Below are 20,418 nucleotides of genomic sequence, written 5' to 3'. Positions count from 1 at the left end.
CGGAGAAGGGGTGGTGCTACTTGTGGTTTAGCATGTGGTTTAGAAGGAGCCTGCTTACCCTCCTTCTGAGAGCTGAGGGGGGAAGGGGCTGAGGGTCTCCCTGCATGTAGTAGTATTTCTCTGTCTACAACTCTCAGCTGGGTTATATGTTGTTAGGTCCTGCTTCTCTTTCGTACAACCCCTTCTGCTGGGGTGGGAGAGACACAAAGAAACAACATCTAGCTGCAGTTCAGACAGTGGTGATTGGTAAGTTCTCCTCAGCAATGTATGTATCGTGAGCTTGCTTTGTGTGTGGCGCCCTTCCAATGAGCAGATTTCAGAGGTGAGTGACTTTAAAGATTAAAATGGATAATCAGGACACCAGATAAACATCAGTTGCTCAGAGGAAGGTATAAGGTAAAAGTGAAGAACATGCCTTGTCCTGAAAAAAGAGTTGTGAGACACATATTAAAAGAGAAACTGGAAATAATAACGAACCATCTTTACTGAGTGCTTATTACATGCTAAATATTTTCTCAAATGCTTTACATGATCTTCTTGTTTAATCCTCATAGGGTTTATCATCGGGTTAATGATAACCCTATGAGATAGAGACTATTGTATCCCCCATTTTGCACATTAGAACACTGAACCACAGAGACGTTAAATCTTGCTCAGGGTCACACACCCAAGAGTCACACATAGGTCTACATTTGAACCCACTACATTACACTGCCTCTATGGAAGTAGGTGAGTGGCTTTTTCTTACTCCTCCAAGTTCCCTTCAGGATTTATTTTCTCACCTTAGAGTTCCCTCCTTCCTTCTCCCTACTTGCCAAGTACTAAGTCCTTGCCTTTGTCCATTTTTGCTTAAGCTGCTTTCCTACCCCTTTTCCTGACAAGTTCTCCATTCTTTGCCTGTATCTCTGCTCATCAGAGGCTGGCTGGGCTGCTCCACACTATGGAGGTTGCTGGGACGGGGGGACCAGACCCTGAGCCATACTCTGGGACCACCTTGCTCCCTCCCCACGAAAATAAATGAAGAATCGGCCACAACGCTACAGCACTAGAGCCTCTTGGTGTAGAGGAAAAGCATGAAACAGCATGCAGGGCAGCCTGAGATTCATTCCAAATAATTTTCAGGACTAAATTTACCTCTTGGTCCTACAGACAAAAAACATTAGTGATGGAATTTTGAAGGGCACCACCTCCTTGAAGAGTAGAGGTATTTCACAGAGGAGAAGAATGGAATTAGAGGCGCACGCCAGAGTCTGAGCACCCACATTCCATTGCAGCCTCCAGCTGAAAAAATTAATTGCCTGCCCTTTATGCCATTTGTCTTCTGCATGCGAACTGCCTCCTCAGAGTAGGGTGGGAGGAGAGAAGCAGCTAAGCCGCATGGGGCTGGGTCCAACCACGCTGACCTCTGGAGGCTCAGTTTAACTCCTGCAGTTACAAAGGGCCCCCACACATCAGTCTCCGTGCCATCAAAACAGTTGCTTTCGGTTCCTGTGACCAGAGCTGTAATTCCCAGGGTTGCAGGACTCACCCAAGTGTCAGCAGCGACGGAACTTTTAGTGGAGGTTTTTGCATGTGGTTTGTCTTTTTTTTTTTTTTTTTTTGCTTCATTTGGTTTTGGTTTTGGTTTTATAGTGGCCTTTGGTGGATCCACACAGGCAATACCTGGCCAGACAAAACAAGGTACACCCAGCCTTGGAGGGCCTCAAGCATCAGGCGTCACAGGGTTTCGGAAGCCATGCACTGGCTCCCCCCCTGCACTGCCCCCAGGGGCAACAAGAAGTCCATGTACCACAGTCATTGCGTGTGGATTGCTTGGTCTCATCAGGGCCACCTGTCACCTACAGGTGTCCAGACTTTGGGGAAGGTGGCCCCTCTAAGGTGGGGGGCTGTATAGACACCCCCTACGTTGCTCTTGCTGATTTCCACTGACCCTGGAGCTGTTGTCACTCTCATCCATGGGCCCACCCAGGCTGAGTGGCAGGGCCCAGGCTGGGTGCATTTTGCACTTGAAGTAGTCCCACTGTGGTTCTGGACAGCAATGGACTGTGAGTGCCGCAGTGAAGAGAACACCGCTGGATAGGCTTTCAGTGGGTCTGAGAGGGCACAGTTCACATCTTAATAGTTTTCCATGTCCATGAGAAAGTAAGTGTGTGTGTGTGTGTGTGTGTGTGTGTGTGTGTGTGTGTGCACGCACATGAGTGTACCTGGAGATCCTTCAAGATAAAGATCAGGAGTGAACCTCCAGCTCCCGCTGAATCTGAAAAGTTGGTAACCTGAAATTCCATCATTAGAAGAAAAGCCGGTGTTGTGCCCCTGGTGAGGCGGGATTTGGTGGCCGGGCGGGGAGAAACAGAAAGGGAAGCTCTCTGAGTTGCCTGGTGGCGGCGGCGGCCCAGCAAACTGGCCAGCGGAGTAAGAAACCGCCCTCGGATGTCTCTTCCCCGCAGCTCATCACAAACCAGATCCACTAGATAGCACAATCCAAACAGAAGAGGGAATCAGAATGTACATCTTTTGTTTGCCGTGGCAGGAGAACTGTTGAGCAGAGGAAAAAAACAAGCTGAGCTTAGCGCTATCAGCTGTTTCCTGGGGCTCGCTCCTTCCTTCCTCCGAGGGGGGCCTGGCCGCTTTGTTCTCGTTCCCAGCTGACCCCAGGGGACTCAGCGCCGAGGCTCCGCCCACGTGTTCAGGCCCCTGGCTGCAGCCTCCAGAGGCCGGCTCACCGCTCACCGGGGCCTGCTTTTGCTCTTCGCTCGCCCGCCCCCCGCGGGTCTCTTTCTGCCAGTTACTTCCCTGCCAGGGAGCACGGGCCCCACTAGACTAGGTGGCTTCCTGCGCTTCCGGACACCCTGAGAGGACACCCATTTCAGAGAGCCCCACATGGGATTCAAAAGAGGGGCCCCTGCAATAATGTTTTGCGAGCTATACAGCCTGGTGTCAGTCTGCTGTGGTTCAGATCCCAGCTCTACCCTGGTGACCCCTTGTCACCCCCTACCAGTTACTCAACCTCTCAGCCTCGCAGCTCTTACCTCACAGGACTATGCAGAAGGTGAAAGTGACCAGACCCACAGCGAGCTTCCCCAAAGCCTGGCACAGCGCAGGCCCTCAATAGGTTAGCAACAATGGTCATCAAGCCAGGCACGGCAGCTACATAAGAAAAATAATCCAGAAGCTTCTAAGGCTGGTCCATCAGGTTGAAAGACTGGCCTGGCACATCCACATCCTGAGAGATCAATACAGCAGAGCGGTTGCGATTCTTCCACTGGAGTGTGTTCTTTGGTGGTTTCAGGTTCGGCGAATCTGTCCAGCAGCAGGCTGAGGCATACCATCCATGGTGCCTCCAAGATGCTCAGCATAAAACCGCAAGTGGCTGTGAGGAAGCAAGACAACTGGACGTGCCTGAGTGGCTCAGCCTAGAGGTGAGCTGAGCCCTCGCCCACTGTGCACCCGGGGCAGCTTGGGGCTCCTGCTGGCTCCCTGGGCCCCTCAGAGAACAAAGCACAGCTGCGAAGGTCACCTGGGCAGCTACAGTGCCTGTCCGGTGAGGCAGAAACACTGCAAGAGTGACGATTGTGACAGACGGGCTGGCCCTTGGCTTCTCGTAGAATAATCAGAACCGTCATTTCTCGATTGCCTACTAAGTGGCTGACCCTCTGCTAGGCATTTATCTACTTTGTTTCTTAACCTTCTCATTAAGCCAAAGGCAGGCTATTAACCATGCTCAGAGAAGAGGTAAGACTTGCCGGGGATCAAGTGCAGGCCCTGGCCAGCCTAAGTGGCATTTAGAAGGTACTCCACATGTCTTGGTGCGTGGAACACTGATTGATCCTCAGTCCTCACTGTTCTCCTGGTCGGGTGCCCCCTGTGAGGGGTCAGGCTGGGCACCTGTACACAGCAGCTATAATAAGTGCCTGAACCAGCCAGCACTGGTGCATTCACACTCCTTCCATCTGGTGATCTTGTAGACCGTATTTCATCAGCTGCTGCACTTGATCTGAATGGATGCTCTGATTTTCCAACATGCGTCTATATCAAGTTAAAGGGCGCAGCAAACTTTCGGTCCCTGGCTCTGTCATGGTGCATGACAGCCCCCTCCTGCCGGCATCCTGGCCCTCTCTCTCCTCACCCCCACAACTCCCTAGACAAGGTGCTGGCCCGCCCAATTCCCAGACACTCTGCTTCACTTCCCTCCTGTTGACCCTCTTCCTGACTGTCCTTCCAAGGCTGATTTTGTCACTGAGACCCGCCTGAAAGCCTTCAGTGGCTCCCCAACACCCTTGGCGTCTGTTACACTCTCTAACTGTACCCTGTGTCACCCCTCACAACCTGTGACTCCACACTCTAGGGACTTGCAGAGCCACGCCATTTTGTGACCCACCTCACTCAACCTGTGACCACCTTGGCCATGGCCTTCAACTGGGGCACCACCAACGTTGAGGACCAGGCTGTTCTTTGTGGGGGAGGGGGGCAGTGCTGGGGATTGCAAGATGTGGTTAACATCTTTGACCTCTACCCACTAGATGCCAGCTAGTAGCAATTCCCCAGGCCTGACAACCAAAAATGTCTCCACACATTGCCAACAGTCCCCTGGGAGCCCAAATTGCCCTCCACTGAGGACCACTGACCTATGCTGATCCCCTTTGCCTGGCCCACCTCCTTCCTCTCACCCTCCTAGCTTCTGTTTGCCTTGTAAGTTCACTTGGTTGTCATTTCCTCCTGGAAGCCCTTCCTGACCCCATGACCCCATGTCAGGCTGGATGCCCTTCCGAGCCACCCAACTTGGACAGCCCTGACCACACTGCATTGTCACTGCCCTTCTACTGGTGGCTCCCTTCCCCATCCTGGGGCTTCATGAAGACAGACATTTGTTTGCCTGATTCCTGGTTGTACTCAGGGCCCAGATCCCCTCTTCAGGTACTTGGCCTCCACTCCCCAGCTACTGGGACCAGGACGAGCTAGTGCAATCAAACAGGCCCTGTGGTCAGAATCACCTCTGTGCTCAGGTTTAGTGCCATTCGATGGCTGTCTGGACAAGCTTTTTAATTTGTATTTTGTAAGTTAAGTTCAGTGAGACAACGGAATATGCCCCTGGGTCTTGGAACGGAGTCCTATCTCCCATCCCCTTCCTGCCCAAAGTACTTCATCTAGTGTCTCCCCAGTGGCCTGAAAGGAACGCGCCCCTCCAGGGAGGCCGAGCTCCTACCTCGGGAAGAGTTAGCCACTTGGAAGAATGACATCCAGAGTTTCAAATTCTATTACAGCCTCAAGTTCTATTACACTAGATGGTAGGCATTCTGAGCGCTGTTGGAAAGGAAAACATTGTCCCTCAAACAATGTTCAGCACCTTGCTATCGTCTCCATTAATTTGGATGCTGTTATACAAAAAAAAAAAAAAAATTTATTTCCCCTGGGTACCTTCCTTTACTAATTTATATGAGTTTTCTATTGCTGTGTAACAAATTATCAGAGACTTAGTAGCTTAAAACAAGTAGCTTAAAACATTTATTCGCTCATAGTTCTGTAGGTCAGAAGTTTGGGCGCAGCGTGGCGGGATTCTTTGATCAGGATCTCACAAGGCCCAAGTCAAGATGTCTGGTGGGCTGCATTCTCGTCTGGATTTCAGGATCCTATTCCAAGTTCACGTGGTTATGGCAGAATTCAGGTCATTGTGGTTGTAGGACGGAGGACCCTGTTCCCTTGCTGGCTGTCAGCTCTCAGCTTCTTGCCGCACGGTTCTCTCCATCTTCAAAGCCAGCAATGGTGGGTTGAAGCTCTCTCATCCTTTAAATTTCTGACCTCTGTTGTCTCTGACCTCCATACTCCTATTTAAAGGACTCGTGTAATTAGATCAGGTCTATCTGGATGATATGTCTTTTTTTTTTTTTTTTTTAAAGATTTTATTGGGGAAGGGGAACAGGACTTTATTGGGGAACAGTGTGTGCTTCCAGGACTTTTTTCCAAGTCAAGTTGTTGTCCTTTCAGTCTTACTTGTGGATGGTGCAGCTCAGCTCCAGGTCCAGTTGCCGTTACTAGTTGCAGGGGGCACAGCCCACCATCCCTTGCGGGACTCGAGGAATTGAACTGGCAACCTTGTGGTTGAGAGCCTGCGCTCCAACCAACTGAGCCATCCGGGAGGCAGCTCAGCTCGAGGTGCCTGTTCAATCTTAGTTGCAGGGGGCGGAGCCCACCATCCCTTGGGGGAGTTGAACTGGCAAACTTGTGGTTGAGAGCCCACTGGCCCATGTGGGAATCGAACCGGCAGCCTTCGGAGTTAGGAGCATGGAGCTCTAACCGCCTGAGCCACCAGGCCGGCCCCTGGATGATATGTCTTTTGATTCACTCAAAGTCAACTGATTAGTAGCCTTAATCATGTCTTCAAAATCCATTTTGCCTTATAACGTAATATAATCATGGGAGTGATATCTCACCATATGCACAGGCTCTGACCACACTCAAGGGGGGAGGAAATTATACAAGAGCAGGGTCATTGAAAGTCATCTTAGAAGTCTGCCTATCACACCATTGTAACAGTTATTCTCTACTTTTACTTCCTGGGTAACTTAATAAGCTAAATCAGATTTCCTTATCCTTATCGATATTTTTTTCCCTGAGGGCTGGTGTGAGAGGTGGCACCAACTCACACAATACCTAATCTCACTCCTTTTCTCCCTCACCATCCCTACAACAGAGACTGGAAAATGAAAAAGCAATTCTTTTTCAGGCTCCCTTGCAGCTAAGAATGAACGTGTAGCATGCATGGTCCTGGTCAATGGGATGTAAGCAGAAATCTGTTGATATTACTCCTTCTCCCCTTTCTTTTATCCTGGAATATGGACTTCATATCTAGAGTTGCAAAAGCCATCTTGGGATAAGGAGGAAAAGGCCAGGAGATTTTACAGAGACCTTGGCCCTGGACTGTTGAAAATCTGGTATGCTGTTATATGTAACAGAAAGCAAACCTAACTTACATAAAACTGGATGAGTAACCGAATGAGAAGAATCTAGCCAGTGCCCAAAGCCATGAAGCCTTAACTTTTCTGGAAGAACTGCAGAGTCAATGTAGATATCAACCTTTAGAATCAGGGGAATCTTTCTTTCGCACCTTCTTCATAATGTTTACAGTAATGTTGGCATTACAAAATGTTGGTGGTTAGAGAAGCCCTGCAAATATGTCATTTTTCATTTCTTCTGTGAAATGTTTTGAATATAATGATCTTAAAATCCACTTGGGAGCCTACTGATACATGTGAAGTAAACAGGAAATTGAGGGGCTTTCCTTAGCTATGCGGAGGGGTTAATAGTGAAGGAGGGAGGCTTTCCTTTCTTCTGTCTTTCTTTTTATGGCTTCCAGTCTTGCTTTCTGAGTCTTTCCCCCCCCACCCCTCCTGATGGTTCCCTGGGCTTCAATGGCAGGCCTGAAGACTGGGGCATAAAACTTTTTAGATGGGCCAAGTGGTCTAAACCCTGAAGTTTGGCCCCATGGGCAAAGAGAGACTCAGGAAAGGCAAAAGGGCCAGAGGTCTCTAGGCAGTAAACTTCTTCACCAGGTGTACTCATGATAGTGGATAATATCAAAGAGGCACAGAAAATTTCCTGAGGTTCCAAAAGAGCTGGAGAGCTAGACCCAGGAACCAAGGAAGGAACTGTCCTGAAACATTCTCTTGGCCCATGAACAGAGCTGGAGGGAGATTGTGAAGGGATTTCCGGGAGAGATCCAAAGCTATGTGTCTCCTAAGCCTCCAGCAAGGTGAAGATATATCACTTATTATTAGCATGATACAGGCATATGGGACATTCAGAAGGAAACTGTTTACTCTGCATAATTGACAGTATAAACCCAAAACCCTGAAGTAATGCGCTTTGTTTTTGTTTTGTTTCGTTTTGTGCATAGACAGACATGGGTTCATGACATTCTTGTTTCCGTAGCAAGGTCCCAGCCAGCAGACACTCTGCGTCCTCCCCCACCCGACCCTTCTCCTTGTCCACTTAGGACATAGAGTTACTGAAGGGCCTCCATTCCCGCCCACCTCGTCCTTGCTTTCTTCATCATTCACCCTCACCTCCATCATTCACCCTCTTTTCTTCCTACAGGACCAGCACTTTCTCTCCTGATTCTTGCCTCAGCATCTCATTCTGTTCCACTCTCCACCTTGAAACACCATCCTTCTCCCTGTGTCCTCCTCCAGCGACTGGCCTCCCTCCTTCCTCAGTCTCACTCTCCTCGTACTTTCAGGTCAGTCTAACCTCCACAGTCTGAGTTTAGACCTTGACAATTGCTCTTCCTGAGGACACTGTGGTTTCCTAATCGCCAAATCCCACAGACCGTGTGACTTCTATAGCATTGACCACGTGGACCGCTCTCCTTCCTGAAATCCTCTTCTCCTTTGGCTCCTATAGCAGAGGCTGCCAGTCACCTGCTCCATCCATATCTAGCCTTTCTTCTTCTTTACTAACTAGAACGCTCTTCTCCCCTTTCAAAAAAAAAAAAAAAAAAAAAGTCATTTATCAGCTTCCTTTGCAGATAAGAGTGGCCAGATAACAGTTCTAACCAATGAGACTTAAATGGAAGCTATCAGATAGGGTTTCCAGGAAAGCTCCTTACATGAAGGATGCTCCATCGCTGTGTGCATCCCCATTTATTCCTGACCCTTCTTCCTGTCTCCTGCCTGGAGCGTGGACCTGAAGGCTGGGGCTAGAGCAGCCACCTTGCAACACATGGAAAAGACCAAAATCACAGTGATGTTGATCCTGTCATCCTGCAGCTGTTGAACTCATACCAACCACTGGTTGGTATCTCTATACTACTTGTTCCGTTAGAAAAACAAACCCCTCTCTTGCTTAATCCACTGGGTTATTTGGGTTTTCTGTGATACGCTGCTGAAATCAACTCTTAACTGATACAGCACCCATGAGGATGCCACTCCTGCTTCCGTCGTACTTCTTTAACCTCTTCAAGGCCCCTCTTCATGGACGTTCCCTGCCTGTCGATGCTCCGGGGTGTCAGTCCCCAGTCCTCCCCCCTCACTGTGTCTCAAATGACTCAATGCTGCCCGCGGCTTCCCAAGCCATATGCCTCCAAGTCGCCATGTGAGGCCTCGACCTTTCTCCTCAGCACCAGACCTGTCGGTCTAAAGGTGCAGGGCCATCTCTACCCACTTGTCGCACGGGAGCCTCACAGGCAATATAGTCACAGCAGAACGTGCCAACTTTGTCACAGTTCTGCTCCTCTTTCTGGCCACTGGAGCTAGCGACCCTCACTGTCCCTCCCCCACATACGCAGCTCGTTTTGCAGTCCCATCAGGCCTCTTTCCAATAGCTCCCATTCACTCCCATTTCTTCAGTCCTACTGGCTGATGGTGTAGGTTCCCATCGTCTCTTCCGGGGCCATGACATTAGGCTCCTCACTTGCTTCTCTGCCTCCCATCTCCCTTCCAAATTGCTCTTTTAAATATGCAAATCAACTCGTGTCATTCCCCTTCTTAGAACCCGTTGACGGCTTCTTGTCCCCCACAATTCAGCATTCCAATGCCCTGCGTGACCTGCGCCCTCTACATCTTGTCATAAACCTTGACCGTGCAGCCACATGGCCTCACCTGCAGTTTCCCAAACTTGCCGGGATTTTTCTCATTTCCTTGCCTGACTGTTTTTTCTGCCTTGAACACTGAAAACTGCGCAAAAACAAAGTTTTAAGTGACTATTTACGAATGTGTCTTAGAGCCTTGTCTTTCCAGAGAGACTTCCACTTTTATGCACAGAAACTCAGTGGTAAAGACCTGTCAGAATTCCAGAAATTTTGTATTGTTCACCTAACAAAATTGCTTAATGATAGTTCCCTTTTTAATCAAAGACTTCTCCGCAAGCCGCTTTGACCCAAATTGATCAAAATAAACATCAGCTGCCTCTGTTCTCTCCTATATATTTTCATTTCAAATTTCACTTTTATCCAATATAAAACATTCCCCCTCTCCACACTCAAAAGGCAAGGACATATTTACTTTAACATGCAAAGAGTTAGGGGTTTCTTCTTTTTCTTAGTCTTAGACCTGCGAGGACCCTGGAATTTTAGCATCCAGCTCCCTCGTTTTCCAGAAGAGGAAACCAAGGCTCCATTGCTTCAGGAACATGGCACCAGGGAGGTGGTGATCAGTGGAACATACCAGGCCCTGACTATGGATTCAGCACGGACCATCTCCAACTCACAAAAAAGTCTCTCCTCTGCCTCCAATGAGAGGAGAACTAAGTAGCCCCCAAACAGCCAGTTAAGCGAATCCTCTTACACCACTCCACTTAAGGCAAGATGACAGCATAAGGGCTTTAGGGAAAAGGAAATTAGAATAAGTCCAAGGCTCTGTTTGCCCTGGGAATAGAACAGCTGACTCCCCTCCTCTCTGACTCTGTGTCCCACCCTTGGGGCAGATGGAGAGCCACTCACCCTCTGGGTGACAGGTTTGCCCTCTTGGATCTGCACGGCCAGCCCCAGGTCGGAGTTGCTAAGTCTACAGTTGCCAAGGTCATCCAGAAGCACGTTCTCAGGCTTCAGGTTCCAGTAGACGATGTTGAGGGAATGCAGGTGCAGCACCCCACAGGTCATCTGGGCTGAGTAGAAGACCACCCTGCTCGTGGCCAGGCCCCACGTGCCCACTCTGTAGATGTGGAACCTGAGGTCTCCCCCGTTCATCAGGCTTATGACCAGGCAGAGATGGGACTTGCTGTCAAAGGCACAGGCCAGAGACACGATGAAAGGGCTGCTGATCCTCTCCAAGGTTTCCTTTTCTGAAAGAGCCATTTGCTCGCCATGTTTCTTCTTCAGGAGCTTCTTGTCCAGTTTCTTACAGGCATACATCTTACCAGTGTTTTTCACCTGGATAGCACATACCTTAAAGGAGAGAAAGAAAGGGAGAGGAAGAGGTGGAGTAGGAAGCATTGGAGAGAGGAGGGAGAGAGAATGATATGGAAGGTGGAGGGGTAGAAATCAGCCAAAGTGAAGTCATGGCAGGCTTCTGAGAAAAGAGAAGCTGTAACTAAGAAGAGTTCTTCAAGAAAGAGCTGGGACCACAATTAGGTACCACTTCACCGCACTAGGTGGGCCACACTGAAAAAAGGGAAAATGACAAGTGTTGGTGAGGAAGTGAAGACATCAGAACCCTGTGCATCGCTAATGTAAAATGTGGAAGAGTTTGGTGGTTCTTCAAAACGCCAAGCATAGAAGTGACATATGACCCCGTAATTTAATTCCTACACATATATGGAAGAAAAATGAAACCAGGTATTCCAACAAAAACTTGTACGTGAATGGTCATCGCAGCACTATTCACAGTAGCCAAAAAGGGAAACAACTCACGTGTCCGTTAACAGATGAATGGATAAATGAAATGTGGTATACCCATACGATAGCATGTTATTATTCAGCCCTGAAAAGGAATGCAGGACAGATAAATGCTACAATGTGAATGAACCTCCAAAACATTAAGCTCAGTGACCGAAGCCAGACACAAAAGGTCACGTATTGTATGATTCCATTTATATGAAACATCAGAAGAGGCAAATCCATAGGACGAGAAAACAGTGGTCGCCATGGGCTGGGAAGAGGGGAACATAGGGGGTTACTATTAGCGGGTTACAGGGGTGAGGAAAATATCTTGGCACTAGATAGAGGTGATAGTTAGACAACATTGTAATGTACTAGATGCTACGGACCAGTACACTTTAAAATGGTTGATGGTTAATTTTATGTTACGTGAATTTTACCTCAACATTTTTTTCTACTGAAGAAATAAGAGAGCTGAGCACAGCAGTAGTACAAAATGAATTCTTGGCTTTACTTCAAGACCAGTGTTTTCTTAGCTAGCTGAAGTTTTCCTCAAATTACTTCCATTACCACAATTATGGGGAAAGGGCGCTCTCCTTAATTGGTGGCAGCAATTCCATCATATGTTGCTGCCATTCTCCTGACTAAAATGTCAGGGCATTTTAGTGTATTCCTGGTGTACATCCTGTGATACAGATTCTTGGCCAATTCCACATTCTGTTTGTCTTTCCTATGTCATTCTCATTTGATTTCACATGGTGTTGAGAAAGAAGAGGTGAGAGGGAGCTAATAAGTCTCCACATGTGGCACTGAAATTAGTTTTAAGGAAGTTCCCTTGAGATTTTTTTTTTACAAGGGCAAAATAAAACCCTTTTTATGCTGTATCCATAATCTTCCATCCTGGCTGTTCTGAGACGCTTACCTCCCCAAAACCACCTTTCCCCAGCACACAGAGCTCAGTGAAGCACTTGTCTGCCACCAGCTGCATCTCAAAGGCTTTTCACTGCAGAAACTTGTCATAGAAGGGGCTGGCCAGGAAATCCCGGAAGGGCTGGTCCTGCAAGAAGGCCATGGGCTCTGCCTTGGCCAGCGCCACCAGGGCAGCTCCCTCTTCCTCAGTGGCGGCTGCTTGGCACTTGATGGCTCAAGCTGGGCTGAGGAACGGGTGTGGGTTCCCTGGGCCAGGGGCAGCCGCACAAGTGGCCACCAGCCCCTGCAGCGTGTTTCCTTTGGCCGGGCCCTCCTCAGCCAGCTCCCAGCTCTGCATCTCCTCAAGGAAGACCACAGCCTCTTGGTATGGGGCCTCCGTGGCTAGAAAGTCCATGAAGAGGCGGCGGCCAGGGGCTGCTGCTCGCACAGGCTGTGGAAGTCCGGGGGCACGGCCTGGTGGAGGGGGCGCAGCACTGCGGGCCCGGCAGCACCAGGCGCTGCCGCCGCAGCTCCCTGCGGTCACCGTCCGAGGTCTTCCCGGCCTGGCCTGCAGTAGGCGGTGTTGGCCATCAGGTGGTCCAGGCCTCCCATGTCGACCATGGCGGAGCTCAGGGCAGGCTCCCCAGGAAAAGAAAGGGAAAGATGGAGGGCTGCGGGGAGACGCGGTCAGGTCTGGGGGCCAGCTGTCTGGTTTAGGTTCCAAGACTCAGAATCTTCCAGGGGATTTACAGGAAGGCCCCTTGTCTGCGGGTGGGACTGGTGGGGGCTGCAGAAAGAGGTTTCTTCTGTAAGAAGCGTTGCTGGCTATGTATAGCCCGCCAGGGAAGGACACACCACAGGTCACCTCCCATCCCCGGAGGTGGCAGCAGCTTGACACACCTGCACGATCTCCTTGGTCATCACCAGGCCTTTCTCCACACACACCTGCTCCCTGAATGCACAGCTACCAACTTCCAAAGGGAGTCAGAATGAGGTGCTATTTGTTGCTGACTGTTTTCAACTGTTTCTAATTTTACGTGTTTCCTAGCAGGCTGAAGTTCTGTAAACTCCCAGGAATGACAGGTCAGGAAGCAGAGCTGTGAGAAGCTGGAGAGATTTTCCTCCTCGTGTCTAGCAGCCTGAGGCAGACCAGGTTACAGAAGGGGACACTTTCAACTCTCAGTCCTGAGACCTGTTCCCAGAGGCCCTCGGGGACTCAAGTTGTAGCCCTCAGAGTGCACCCCAAACAGCTTGTGACTTGCAGTGATTGTCCAGCTATGGCTTTCTTAGTTCTGGGGAACCTGTGACCTAAAGTACAGGGATTGAAAAGGGGGAGGGGGAGTCACCTTGACCTCAAACATCCTATGAAATGACACAAACAGGAAAAGCAGACCACTTCACACATGTAGTCGAGACTGTTCCAAGGGCACAATCTGTACGTGAAGGAGCCTTGTATGGAGACCCAGGGCAGTGGAGTTTCAGGATGGCCCCTCCACCTCTTTGACCAAGTTCCCTCATGAAGCCAGGAAGCTTCCCTCCACCGAGATCACTCGCAGCCGCCCCAGACCACAGCCTCACAAAGAACAGCAATTGGTTTAGACAGAGATCAGGCTTAAGAACCTCTGCTCCAAAAATAACACTTGTGTCCTACAGGGAAAGAATACTCAGGCTTTTTCTTCACAAAGCAAGGCTAAGGCAACTTGAAAACAAAGTCATTCAGTATTATGCCAGAGTATTTAAAAGGGGGGAACAGAGAGAGCGAGGGGAAGGGGGAGGGGAGAAAAGCTGGTTAGTCTTTTTCCAAACAAACAACCTTGAGCACACACTGTCAAAACATCGTCATGACTGCCTCAGTCTGCGTGGCGGAGCCTGCCCACCGTTCCCCAGAGCAGATAGATACACACTTGGCCTCACGCTACCAAGAATTATGTAATGAACTCGTGGGTGCCCTTTGGCTTTGCACCGCTGCGCTGTAAACCATCACCCCAATGCTAGAGATGGGTGATCTGCATGAGTGACCACTGCTTGGATCCACGCCAGATGCTTTGAAACCCACACAAGAAAAGCTGGTACTTTTTTTGTTCTTGATATGTCATCCCGAGTCCACATTTCTAAGTAGTGAAAAATCAGTCTGAGAATCTCTCCTGAGGAGGAAATGCCTTTTCCTGTATATTCTCATGAATACAGTCGCAGTCTAACAGAGCAGAACTTTGAGAAAATGGTAGAATTGTCATCACATAGATATTTAACCTCGTCACTGAAAAAAGAATGCTTTTCATTGATGAATATGTATACTACAAACTGCTTGAATCTACTGGCACTAATACTTTCTTTTATCTCTGAGTAAGCTCTTAATCCAGCGCCATCCAATAGATACATGCAAAACCACAGATGGAATCAAAGATTTTCTAGTAGCCACAATAAAAAGGTAAAAAGAAACAAGTGAAATTAACTTTAATAATATATTTTGTTTAGCCCACTATATGCAAAATATTATCATTTCAACATGTAATTGACAGAAAAGTTGCTAACGGGATATTTTACCACCTTTTTTTGTGCCCTGAGCTTTCAGAATCTGCGTTGTATTTTACCCTTATCACACATCTCAGTTCAAACCAGCCGCATTTCAAATGCTCAGTAGCCACGCGTGGTCAGTGGCTACCACCATATTGAATAGCACAGATTTAACCCTCTTTACGTAGCTTTGTCATTCATAAGTAAGAGGAAGTTTTTCGTATATTCATTTTCTAATCAGTAATAGCATAAGCCATCAGGGTAAAAAACAACAACAACTCACTCTCTTAGTAATTAAAAATGATCTGACTGATGAGAACAGAATGTAGATAATATTAGAAGATAAAATTTAGAAGTTACAAAATGACTATATGTTGTCTTCTGGCAATTTGAAACAGGGTATCATTATTTTTTAAGTTTTACCCACCTGCAAAAAAGAAAGAGGTCTATTTTAAAATGGAGCACTGTGTGATTGCTAACACTTAGGGTCCAGGTCCCAATTTAATGAAATAGTAATTGTAGATCCAGTAAAGAACAGTACTGAATTCTTAGCTTAGAAGCAGAGCCGAGTGCTGGGCATATTCAAGGCACCCTGCACCAATGAGAAAAAGTACCAGAAGTCTTGGATTGGAGATGTGGCCCAATGGTTATGAGCCCTAACTCCTGCACTGCTTGGGAAAGCTAAATCCTGTCTCTAGCAAGTCCTAGCTGTGTGACCTTCCGCAAGTTACTTAACTTCTCTGAGCTACAGTCCCATTAACTGAAAATAGAGATAATAAATGTTAATTCTTGAATAAGTTCTTGAGAGAAGTCAATGCCTGGCACAAAAAAAGTGCTCAAAAAGTATTAGCTTTTAAATGGTGACTATCAGTCATCAAAACCTGATCCAAAATTAAGCTTTTCAGATATGCAGATTGGAGGCAGGAGAGACCTAAGCAATGTGGAAAAAGGTGGGTTCCTATGTCCAATATCCGCCTAGCCTAAAATGGCCAACTCAGGGTTTCACGTGAGCTTGGAAAGCTGTAGGGTCTGGGGGGTGCGGGAAGACAGGCAGGATTAATCGACATGCAAGATTTCTAACTATTGCACCGAGATGATTAACTATATTCTGCACAAAAAAAGATTAAACTCTGTTATGTGCAAAGAGGAACTATTTCATTGTAAAAGAAAAATCAACTTTTATAATGGGAGAAAAACAATGGAAATATTTTAGTGTCTTTTATGACTAATTTTGTAACCTGGAGAAAAGAAAAAAAATGCTCTTTACCCAGGTGTTGCATTTCCTTTGGCATTATGTAGTTTAAAGCATTATTTATGATGTGTATGTCCTTAAAGTTTAAAATGCCCTGATGTCACACAACAAAAAGAACATAATAAAAAGTTTAGGTGAATGATTAGTAATAGTGTATACTTAATTTGCTTCTCTTTCTAAGGATTTCAAATTTTGAAAATACATCCTATGATAAGGAAAATAGGAAAGCAAGGTTTCTAGTAAGAGAGTGACGTTTCTTTACAACTCTCTGCATGGAGCAATAGCACATCTAGTTGAGGATCAAGAATTATGAAGTAATATAACTCAATATTATATGGTCTAAGAAACAAGTCATTTTGAGCAGAGTAAGTTCTTTCTTTCTTTCTTTTTTAATTAAAGTTTATTGGGGTGACAATTGTTAGTAAAGTTACATTGATTTCAGGTATACAATTCTATATTACATCATCTATAAATCCCATTGTGTAGCAGGGTAAGTTCAAAGCAGACTAATATGTTAGCATTAGGACACCCACAGAACTCAGATTATTCTTCAAATTCTGAGTTAATTCTTTCCACAGTAAAATTTTTGCTTTTTTTTTTTTCAGTAGGAGCTCTCGATTGAAAGGAAAGCAAAGGGTCTTTATTCTTCCAACAACAGTGGACCACATTTTATATTTTAATACTTTGAAAAAATCAAGGATATCTTTTTGGTTAAAACGTGTTAAATACTAAACAGACAAGATGTGGAACTAGATGAATTTTAGACTATTGTTGTTCCAATGTAGTCACAGAATTTCCTTACAAAACTTTAGTTTTCAAGCACTTTTGTCTTTTCTGTTGAAATATTGAATAGTAAAACCAGTTGGTGGTCCTACTGGATTTTCTTCAACAGAGTTCTAGAGACAATTGAGGTTTTCTTAACGAAATGAGAAAGGAGTTTTATATATATATATATATACACACACACACACATATGTTTATTCATATATATATATATGTTTATATATATATATAACCAAAGTGTCTACTTGTATACATTCTTTTGGCACCCCCTGTATTATATATATATATATTGTGTATTATATATATATATATATATATATATATATATATATATATATATATATATATATATTGACTTTGGTCAACGTTGCTCAAGCATTAGTTTGCCGTAATCAGAAGTGTCTGGACGCTGACGGTAACCACTTTGAGCACCTCTTGTAACTGCAGAAGTCAAACGTGACTTGTATTCATCTTTTGTTATCGGTATATATTGAGAATTACAATTTTAATACAGTTTTCCTTTCTTAAAATGTGTACACATTTTTTTGGCTATATATATATATATATATCCAAAAGAAAAGGAAAAAATATATATATATAAAATAAATAGGGGTTGGTGAAGCAACTCAGAGATTAGTTCTAGCAAAAGCTGCTTCCACCCATAGGACTGAAGGGACAAAGGGAGGACGAGGTGTGTTACCAGGGCCCATAAGCCACAAACACCCAATGGGCCATGGAACCATCATGGGAGCTACACTGGGTTGAATGATATGTTCAAGTCCTAAACCCCTGTGAATGTGGCCTTATTTGGAAATAGGAACTTTGTAGATGTAATTAAGTTATAATGAAGTCATGCTAGATTAGGGTGGGCCCTAAAAACGATGACTGGTGTCTTTAAAAGAAAAGGAGAGAGATTTGGAAACAGACACAGAGGAGACACACAGAGAGAAGGTGCTGTGCAGATGGAGGTGGGGGAATGTCAGGGATTGCCAACAACCACCAGAAGTCAGGAGAGAGGCATGGAACAGATTCTCCCTTAGAGGCTTCAGAAGGAACCAACCCTGCTGACACCTTGATTTTGGACTTCTGGTCTCCCGAACCGTGAGAGAATAAATTGTAGTTGTTTTAAGCTATCCAAATCTGTGGTAATTCATTATGGCAGCCATGGGAAAGGAAGATGGAAAAAGTGGGGATTGCAACAGAAGAGTTTCGGTTGAGAAGAGAAGGAGAGATAAATGTAGGGGGTGTGGGGGAGAAGGAAAACATGAATGGTAGCATGTAAAAAGCTGATAGAAGGATCCAGTGTAGAGGGCAAGGTTACAATATATGCATACATTAAAATACATGCACAGGATTCCTGAGAAGACAGGAGGAGTTCACAGCACAGGTGAAGAGTTTTAGGATGAAGGGGCAGCTCTCCCATCACAACGGGAGAGGAGGTTGGGTCTGGGTGCTCAGGTTTTATGTGTTTGGCCATTGCATTTAACACAACGACCATGATATCAGGTGGTTAAAGGCCATCATAGACCTAGGCACCAAATCTAAGGGGAGCATTGAGGAGGGAGCAATGAATTTTCTCGTCAGGAAATGCCATTGTAAACCAAGCATTTGCTTATTAACTGTAAACATTATCTAACAGTCACATACTTAGAGTTAAATATAATGTAAGTCGCCTTGACCTTGTCTAAGCTCTTACTGTATGTGAAGAAAACTGGGATTAGAAAAAAAAATAAGTGCTGGATTTGGACTAGGAACTTTGGGTCCCAATCTCTAGTCAAGGGCTTTTTGTCACTCGAGACTGCTCTTGGGGCACAGAGAAACTATGGGGTCAAAGAAGAAGATGGATCTGCATTTAGAAATGATTCTTGCGCTGTTTCCTATCAAAAGAGCACATTGCTAGTTATAAGTCTTGTGTGGTAGTATGGCATTAGGTTGGTGCAAAAGTAATTGCGGTTGAAAAGGTTAAAAATAATTGCAAAAACCGCAATTACTTTTGTACTAACCTAAGATAACACCAAACATCTAGTTCAGCTCTATTCCAATTGATAAAGAAATGATTATTGCGCATCTAAAGGAAAAATCCTTTTATCAGCAGGAATCCTGACTTCCTTAAAAGTCATACCAATAACAGACAGTGAAAACTTTTGCTTTGAGGCTACTTAACATAGAAGAAATTGCAAACGCTTTAATAGGAACAAAAGAATCTATAGAAATGTTTAAAATTTCTTGTTTTTGTCATAAACTAAATTCATAAATATGGAACCTTAGGATTCCTAAGTTATATGACATAACTTCAACATCTTCCTCTCTAAACAAGACTCTGATTGTTTTAATGATGACTACATGCCCCAAACAGCTAAATGTCCACTGGTAGAGGGAGGAGAGTTATGTTAAAAAATATTGTAAAGTATATAAACACCCTTAAGTTTAATACGCCGTAGTAACTTTAGGGTCATTTGGTAATAGCAAATGAGATGAAAACCTGGTTTCTGTATATAGGAGCGGCTATGATGGAAGGCTGGACTCTGACGTGTGTCATGCTAAAGAAAACAGACTCAGTTGGCGAGACTTAAACACCTCATAGCTCACATTACATTGCAAGTAATGACCTTGATGTATAAAAGGAAATTAGTAAAGGTAGAATCGAGTACTAAAATTCACACATAATTCTCCTGGCATGGTTTTCATTTGTGTATTCAGTCTATTCATTCATCAGAGAGAGACAGAGAGAGACAGAGAGAGAGAGAGAGAGAGGAGACAGCCTATTATATCAGGCACTATTCTAGGCACTGGGTGTGCAACAGGAAACAAAAGAGACAAAAATCCATCTTTATGGAGATTACATTTTAGTGGATGAGACTGTCAATAAACAAAATAAGTAAAAGATATAATATCTTAAATTGTGGTATTACAAACTACCCAAAGCTTCACAGCCTAAAATACTGACTTATTATTTCTCATGATTCTTTGCTTTGCCAGTCTGACTAATGGGGCTGCATTCACCCAACGGGTCCATAGACGGCTGAGCTCACCTGGGAGAGCTGGGTTGCCACTAGAAGTTTCCATCAGAGGATTGTGCCGATTGGACGGACATTTTAACAGGATCCTAGACTGAAGGCGGCAAGGGTAAAAACAGAAAATCCGTTTGGAGCCACTGGCAGTAACACTGGGAGAGGTCAGTGGAGGAGGTAAGAGGGTTTGCTAATGAGTTGAACGTGGGGAGTTGCGTAAAGAAAAAGGACAAGATTGACTCCAAAGTGTTGGGCCTGAGTAACCAGAAGGATGAACTTCCCTATCTCAGTCGGAAATCCTCTGGAAGAGTAGGTTGTGGGGATCATCAAACACTCAGTTCTATACCTGTTCACCCGGAGCTGCCCCTGAGACCTCCACGGGGACGTCTTACTCGTAAGTCATCTTCTGGGCCCGGAGCGCAGGGGAGAGGCCTGGCCTGGAGATAATCACTGGGAGTCACCCACTGTGTAAATGGCATTTAAAGCCATGGGACTGGATGTGACACTCTGGGGGCAAGAGCAGAGAACTCTAAGGACTGAGCCCTAGAGGTCAGGGAGGTGAGAAGGGCAGTGGCAGAGAAAGCAAGCTGGCAGATGTTGGTATCCTAGCAGCCAAGAGAGGAAAGGGGGTCAAGAAGAGA

General features: G+C 46.0%; 1 protein-coding gene across 1 annotated transcript in view; it reads right to left on the bottom strand.

Annotated features, from left to right (window-relative positions):
* Positions 1–12,838, bottom strand: part of GRK7 (G protein-coupled receptor kinase 7) — a 29,836-nt gene extending 16,998 nt beyond the window's left edge. Inside the window, 5 exon segments of the mRNA XM_033131773.1 lie at positions 10,433–10,876; positions 12,231–12,649; positions 12,652–12,702; positions 12,705–12,786; positions 12,788–12,838. Coding sequence (XP_032987664.1) covers positions 10,433–10,876; positions 12,231–12,649; positions 12,652–12,702; positions 12,705–12,786; positions 12,788–12,838 — 1,047 coding nt within the window.
* Positions 12,839–20,418: the final 7,580 nt, after the last annotated feature.

This window comes from Rhinolophus ferrumequinum, chromosome 17 (assembly GCF_004115265.2).
Source record: "Rhinolophus ferrumequinum isolate MPI-CBG mRhiFer1 chromosome 17, mRhiFer1_v1.p, whole genome shotgun sequence".
Taxonomy (NCBI): Eukaryota; Metazoa; Chordata; class Mammalia; order Chiroptera; family Rhinolophidae; genus Rhinolophus; species Rhinolophus ferrumequinum.
The sequence above is the reverse complement of the archived record's forward strand: the minus strand, read 5'-3'. Positions and strand labels throughout refer to the sequence as shown.